General features: G+C 44.0%; 1 protein-coding gene across 1 annotated transcript; it reads right to left on the bottom strand.

Annotated features, from left to right (window-relative positions):
* Window positions 1-1,613: 1,613 nt before the first annotated feature.
* rps29 (ribosomal protein S29) lies at window positions 1,614-3,209 on the bottom strand. Its single transcript, XM_067991841.1, has 3 exons — window positions 3,101-3,209; window positions 2,782-2,881; window positions 1,614-1,773 (listed from the first exon to the last, which is right to left on the bottom strand). Exons 1-3 carry the CDS (start codon window positions 3,160-3,162, stop codon window positions 1,765-1,767), a joined length of 171 nt encoding a protein of 56 aa, XP_067847942.1. The 5' UTR covers window positions 3,163-3,209; the 3' UTR covers window positions 1,614-1,764.
* Between the last annotated feature and the right edge of the window lie 4,755 nt (window positions 3,210-7,964).

Genomic DNA, 7,964 nt, shown 5'->3' with positions numbered 1-7,964 from the left:
AGGTTAGTGGTCAGTCTTTCCAGTGTTTAACTGGAGTAAAGGACTGAATGTCAGACAAACAGGCTAACAAGAGGAAGTGGAGGGGTCAAGAGGTAGAGCTGTCATCAACGTACGTGTGGAACCTGACCCCATGTCTTCAAATGTTACCAAGTCAAAGCACGTAGATGAGAAATAGAAGAGATCAAGGGTAGACCCTTGGGAGACCCCAAAGGTGACAATGCAGGAACTGGAAGAGGAGCCATTGCTACAGATGCTGACTACAATTCACTAGCTAAGAGTGGAACCACACAAGAGCAATCCTACTCAACTAGACAACAGAAGCATAGCACCAAGGGAGGGTGGTGTGGTTCACCATGTCAAAGGTTGAACAGATGGTCTCAATCTTAGTGATAAAAGGCAAGCTCCCTACACTTAGTGAGAAGCAAGGGGTTTAAGATGGCTGGTAGTGGGGAAACTAGGGGTTATCTTTCCTTTCTAGGACAATGCTGTAAACAGTGGAAAGCAAGGTCCAAGTGTTCGACGTGGTCCAGCCAGATCTGGTGATGGGATAACTAAACCAGCTGTGCACCATACATTCAAGTCTGCACCTCTTGGACTTGAGGGAGCAAAAATACCAGGGGCAATTACCATAGTACAAGAGAGTAAGAGTTTTATTGGGGACAAGTGCATGAAAGGTGGAGGAGAAATTCTGAGCAGATGCAGAAGCACCATGGTGAATGTAGACCTATAGGCTACACAGTATTCAAAAGTGCAGTTGTAAGTGACTATGTAAGAGTCTATTCTAGAGACACAGAAGGAAGTGGGGTTGGAAATTGATAGAGACATGGGTGGTGAGGGATACAAGGGATTAGTCAGAGATGGCCTTGACTGTGATTGAGATGATGGGATTAGATCACCCACGAGGGGACAAGCTCACGGTGATCACCGTGAATATAGGTAAGAATTTATATGGAGGTGGAGGATAGGAGGAAAATCAGAAGGGCAAGGCGAGTTGAGATGGAGATTGAAATTAGAGCATGAGTAGCTCAGTGCAGAGCCCGAGGGAGGAAATCTGAGAAACTCCAGGTGGAGCTTGAGATGAAGATTTTACAGGAGAGGTATAGAACAAAGTGAGGAGCACGAGGTTATAATTCAATCTCAAAGAACCGTAGACCATTCCTACATTCATCTCAACTTATTTTGCAATTCATCCTCCTTTCAACCCAAAATATTTGAACTCATACTTATTGTCAAGACCAACCCTTTGGCCAGCCAATATGGTACAACCCAACAAGAAATCACCCAGATTTTCCCCTAGAGATATGTTACAGTCCCCACCCAACATGGCACAGATCAACCAAAATCAAACCTGCAATTTTCTCACTATTTGGTACATCACAACACCTGCTTAAATTCAGTTTGCAGTCTTACCAGTCAATATTTTCCATTCCCAAGTCTTACCATTCTTTCATGTCCACAAAATTCAGACAGGGCAAATCAACAAATAAAAGATACGGGCAAATAGGACAAAGTTGTCAGGACTTTTTTTTTTGGAGGGGGCGGGGTGAGAAAGAGAAGAGCGACAGGGCAGAATCTTTTTAATTGTATATATATTCAATGCATATAAAACAGGATTGAGCACTAATGGCAAGTTAATTTTATTTACAAAAATGGAGCATTACAGAAAGTTTGCTTCGCCCAGTCGATCACAGCTGAAAGTTGTCCAACATGCCAAGTACTTCCTTTTCATACTGCATTAGATTGCATCCCTGCTCCGTTTGTAATTTAGTCCAACTATAAGAAAAAAGTTAAATGTAAGATTATATACAAAGCTTGTATAAGTATGTTTGTAGCATCAAAGGCATCACACATTTACAAAGGCACTTTTTTGGAGAACTTAAATTAGAAGTGGCTAACTCTGTTCCATAACAGCACATTGATATATTATAACACACCAGCTTATACCCAGATTCCAAATTCAATGCCAATGGGATTGATGATCATGCTGAACCCTCAACAGGAGGTCAACCACCTTTGACTTATTAGCAGTGTGAAAGTGGAAATATCAAGACTGTCACTTATTCATAGGTCATAAGATACAAGAATTTAACTACAGTTCACAAAACTTTCAGCAAAAGTGTACACAATGCTTTTAGTTCATATAGAATAAAATGGGTGCATTGTTTTACAATTGCAACATATATAAAAGTTACTATTATTCACTGCCTAAGTGCATGGAAGAAAACGTACTTGTCACAGCTGCATTAAACCTGTTAATGAATTTTACTTGCTTTGTGGTCTCTTTAAATCAGATAACGGATTCAATCAAGTTCTTTTTAAAGAATACAGGATTTGCTGAATTTTGCAGACCACAAAGTCCAGCTGGGCTGAGCTTAACATTTTTTTCCTGCTGAACTGACTGTAAAAGTAATGGGTACCTCAAGAATTAAGTTTGTACGGACTGTTCTGAGAGTAGTCCTTACAAAGTGCTCAGTGTGTACTTGGATTGTATATTTTAGGGATAACCCCATCCGCAGTTAAAGAAAAATCAACTTCCAATCCCTCTCCTACATTTCCGGGAAGTTTGCACGCTCTGTGTAGTGACCGATCGATGCCCGAAATGTTTCCGTGATACATCACCGATCAGCCGGCCAAGTGTAAGTGTAGACAGCCGGCTGTGCTCACTGATGCTGCGCCCACACCTGGCGCCGCAGACCCGGCCGCTCGAGCCGAGAACGCGCCAACACGTGCACCGCGAGCCGCGCTAGGCCCAAATCCCCGGGCTGGGAGCCGCTTCCTTACCTTGACGAAGCCGATGTCTTTGGCGTATTGTCTGAAGCACTGGCGGCACATGTTCAGGCCGTACTTCCGGATCAGGCCGTGCCGGTTCGCACAGACTCGGCTGGAAGAGATATGGATGGATGGGGGGGGGGGGGTGGGGGGTGAAAGAACAGCAATTAGTCGGTGAGTTAGTGACGGAAACCCCGGGCCTGGGCCTCAGGTTCAGCGCCGGGCCTGGGCCTCAGGTTCAGCCTCGGCCGACTCCTCCACCCACAACACACACAGCCCCCCGCCGCCATTAATCGTCGCACCGAGTGAGTCAATCGGTTCGGGTACGCACCATGAGCGGGAGCCCTGTCCGAATTTCCTAGGGTGAGACCAGTAGAGCTGCTGATGACCCATCTCTCACAGCGGCGGAAGATCCAAAAGAAAGAGGCCAGGCCGCGCACGCGCTCTTCAACCTCTTTCCCGGCCACCTTGGCGCGATCATTTGAATATCACGTAAAACAGCTTCCGGGAGCAACGTAATACGCAGAGCCCGCCCAACTGTCTCACGTCTATTTGAATTGGGCCAGTAGAGGTGGCAGTTTTTTTTCTGAGTGTTTAAGCCCCCTCCCCCAACCTTTCAAAAGAAGTGGAGGTTTGGGTGTGTTTTATTTACAAAAAAATATATATGTCAAATAATAATTTTGTTATATCGGTCCAGGATGCACTCCAGTCGGTGCGGTGCCCACCGGTCGCGGGAAGCCTCAAGCGTACCGGCAGACACCGCGTGCTCCCTCTCCAGGGCTACCCGGGCGCGGAGAATTACGCGGAAGAGAGGCAGACAGTCGGAGCGACCGCCCTCACGGGCCACGTCTAGCCTGGACCTGTGGATAGCCACCTTGGACAGGCCCAGGAGCAGGCCCACGAGGATGTCGCCTGACTTGCCCTCCTCACCAGGTGGCCAAAAATCAGGAGCGTGGAACTGAAGTGCAGCCCCAGAACTTGAGGAGCAGCCCCCTTAAATAGTGGAACAGGGGCTGCAGCCTCCCACACCCTGTGAATAAATGAAACACGGACTCATCCAGGCCGCAGAAATTGCAGGCGGGTGGAGGTGGCAGTGGGAAGCCCAGTGTTACCAGGCAGAAATCAGTACCACGAGTGGCCCCGTAAAAGTGATCTAACCGAGGTCCAATCAAACTGAAAGAAGCTTAACGTGAGCTTATGTATAAAACTCAGAGGGGGACCAGGAAAGGGTAGTTGGGTGTTCAAGAATTTAATGGGGTTGGGAAGGTAGGTGTCATGGACAAAATGAGTTTTCAGAGAGCAAGGAGGGAAATGGAGAAACTGGAGAGGTGAGAAATTAGAGTCGGGTTCAGGGCTACAGTGGGGTTGAGATAGGGGTTTGCTTGGTGGGTGGGGAAGCAGCACAGGGAGCAAAATGACACATTCTAACTCGGTGACAAAGAAAGATGGGTGAAAGAGCAGGGGTTTAAGAAAGTGGATGGTGGTCAAGAAAAAGGAACTCTGCATAGTTCTTAGAACATAAGAACAAAAGAAATAAGAGCAGGAGTAGGCCATATGGTCCTTAGAGCCTGCTCCACCATTCAATCAAATCATGGCTGATCTTCAACCTCAACTCCACTTTCCTGCCCGATCCCCATATCCCTAGATTCCCCTAGAATCCAAAAATCTATCTCTCTCAGCCTTGAATATACTGAATGATTCAGCATCCACCGCCCTCTGGGATGGAGAATACCAAAGATTCACAACCCTCTGAATGAAGAAATTCCTCCTCATCTCAGTCTTAAATGGCCGACCCCTTATCCTGCGACTATGCCCTCTCCAGCCGGGGGAAACAGCCTCTCAGCATCTACCCTGTCAAGCCCCCTCAGAATCTTCCATGTTTCAATGAGATCATCTCTCATTCTTCTAAACTCCAGGACTATAGGCCCATTCTACTCAACCTCTCCTCATAGGACAACCCTCACATCCCAGGAATTAATCTAGTAAACTTTTGTTGCACCGCCTCTAAGGCAAGTATATCCTTCCTTAGATAATAAGACCAAAACTGTATGCAGTACTCCTGATGAGGTTTCACCAAAGCCCTGTACAGTTGAAGTAAGACTTCCTTACTCTTGTACTCCAATCCCCTTGCAACAAAGGCCAACATGCCATTTGCTTTCCTAATTGCCTGCTGTACCTGCATGTTAATTTTTGTGTTTCTTGTACCAGGATATGCAAGTCTATCTGAACACCAACATTTAATAGTTTTTCATCATTTAAAAAAATTCTGTTTTTCTATTCTTCCTACCTCACATTTCCCCACATTATACTCCATCTGCCACCTTCTTGTCCACTCACTTAACCTGTCTATATCCCTTTATAGACTCTTTGTGTCCTCCTCACCTACCTTTGTATCGTCAGCAAACTTAGATACATTATACTCAGTCCCTTCATCCAAGTCAATAACATAGGTTGTAAATAGCTGAAGCCCAAGCACCGATCCTTGCAGCACCCCACTAGTTACAGCCTGCCAACCTGAAAATGACCAGTTTATCTCTACTCTCTGTTTTCTGTCCATTAACGATTCCTCTATCCATGCTAATATATTACCCCCAACCCCATGAGCCCTTATCTTGCATAACAATCTTTTATGTGGCACCTTATTGAATGCCTTTTGAAAATCCAAATATATTACATCCACTGGTTCCGCTATATCTACCCTGCTAGTTACATCCTCAAAGAACTCTAACATATTTGTCAAACACAATTTCCCTTTCATAAAACCATGTTGACTCTGCCTAATCATATTATGATGTTCTAAGTGCCGTTACCACTTCCTTAATAATGGATTCCAGCATTTTCCCAACGACTGATGTCAGGCTAACTGGCCTGTAGTTCCCTGTTTTCTCTCTCCCTCCTTTCTTCAATAGCAGGATTACATTTGCTACCTTCCAATCTGCTGGAATCATTCTAGAATCTAGGGAATTTTGGAAGATCATAACCAATGCATCCACTATCTCTGCAGCCACCATTTTTAGAACCCTTGGATGTAGGCCATCAGATCCAAGGGATTTATTGGCTTTTAGTCCCATTAGTTTCTCAAGTGCTTTTTCTCTACTGACATTAATTACTTTAAGTTCCTCATTCTCATTAGCCCCTGGGTTCCCCACTATTTCTGGTATGCTTTTTGTGTCTTCTACTGTGAAGACAGATACAAAATATTTGTTTAACGTCTCTGCCATTTCCTAATTCCCCATTATAACTTCTCCTGTCTCAGCCTCTAGGGGACCAATGTTTACTTTTGCTGCTCTCTTTCTTTTTACATACTTGCAGAAGCTCTTACAATCCGTTTTTATATTTCTTGCTAGTTTACCTTCATATATTTTCTCCCTTTTTAATCAATTTTTGGTCATCCTTTGCTGGTTTCTAAAACTCTCCCATTCCTCAGGCTTGTTACTCTTCTTGGCAACATTATATGCCTCTTCTTTTAATCTAATACTATCCTTAACTTCTTGAGTTAGCCACGGGTGGATCACTCTTCCTGTGGAGTTTTTATTTCTCAATGGAATGTATATTCGTTGAGAATATTGAAATAGTTCTTTAAATGTTTGCCATTGCTTTTCAACCAAGATACCCTTTAATCTAATTTCCCAATCTACCTTAGCCAAATCGCCCCTCTTACCAATGTAATTGACTTTATTTAAGTTTAAGACTCTAGTTTCAGACTTAAATACACCGCTCTCAAACTCAATGTGAAATTCTATCATATTATGATCACTCTTCCCCACAGAATCCTTTACAGTGAAATTTCTGATTAACCCTGTCTCATTACACAATACAAGATCTAAAATAGCCTGTTCCCTGGTTGGTTCCGTGACATATTGCTCTAGGAAACAGTCTCGAATGCATTCCATGAACTTGTTCTCCAAACTACCTTTGCCAATTTGATTTTCCCAGTCTATATGAAGATTAAAGTCCCCCATGATTACTGCATTACCTTTGTTACAAACTCCTATTATTTCATGATTAATACTCTGTCCAACGATATAGCTTCTATTAGGGGGCATAAAAACTATTCCCACCAGTGTTTTCTGCCCCTTGTTATTTCTTATTTCCACCCATACTGACTCTACTTCCTGATCTTCCAAGCCAAGATCCTTTCTCACCACTGTCCTTATGTCATTCTTTATTATTAGGGCTACACCCCCTCCTTTTCCATTCTGCCTGTCTTTTCTAAATGTCATGTACCCTGGAATATTTAGTTCCCAATCTTGGTCACTTTGCAACCATGTTTCTGTAATGGCTATTAAATCAAACCCATTTATCTCTATTTGTGCAAGCAATACATCTATCTTGTTACAAATGCTCTGTGCATTCGGATAAAGAGCCTTTAATTTTGACTCTGTACCATTTTTTCCTGCTTTGACCTTACTTGTTGATGCTCTATTATTGGTAAACTCTCTGTCTCTTCCTGCCACACTCTGCTTACCTTCACCCAAATCACTACACTGCTCTGTTGCCTTGACTTTTCTCATTAGATTTCTAAATTTCCCCTAGCTTGACCCCTCCCCCCCCTTTTTAGGTTAAAGCCCTGTCTACAGCCCTAGTTATTCGATTCACCAGGACGCTGGTCCCAGCCCAGTTTAAGTGGAGCCCATCCCAATGGAACAGCTCCCTCTTTCCCCAGTACTCGTGCCGGTATCCCACGAATGGAAACCCCTGTCTCCCACACCACTCTTTGAGCCATGCATTTAGCTCTTTGATCTGGTTGTCCCTATGCCAATTTGCACGTACACAGGCTCACAACACAACTGCCTATGTGGCATTGAATTGAACTTCTCACTTAGGAAGCACAATGATGGCTAGCCTGGGAAATGAAAAAAATCATTATGGTCCTTTTGCAACTTGGGAGTTATGCCAAATTTTTGGAACAGAGGAAAGGACACTGGATGATTTCATTCCTCAGCATGAATATTCCTCCCTTTAAGCCCCAATTAAGTGCCAATCAATGGTGGCAGAAATGTAAAATATATTTGCCCTCCAGAATAAACCTAGATTAGTGAGTGGTTTTGGCAGAGGAGAATGAGGTCCATTAGAGCTTGATATGGTCAAGCTAGATCTGTCAATGGATTGCTAAGCAAGTTGTACACCAGCTATGCTTAAGTTTGCACCCCTTGAACATGAGGGAGCAAAGATGGGGGAGGGGGAAAATGACC

The sequence above is a fragment of the Heptranchias perlo genome, chromosome 10, assembly GCF_035084215.1.
Source record: "Heptranchias perlo isolate sHepPer1 chromosome 10, sHepPer1.hap1, whole genome shotgun sequence".
Lineage (NCBI taxonomy): Eukaryota > Metazoa > Chordata > Chondrichthyes > Hexanchiformes > Hexanchidae > Heptranchias > Heptranchias perlo.
This window is presented reverse-complemented; position numbering and strand designations above follow the sequence as displayed.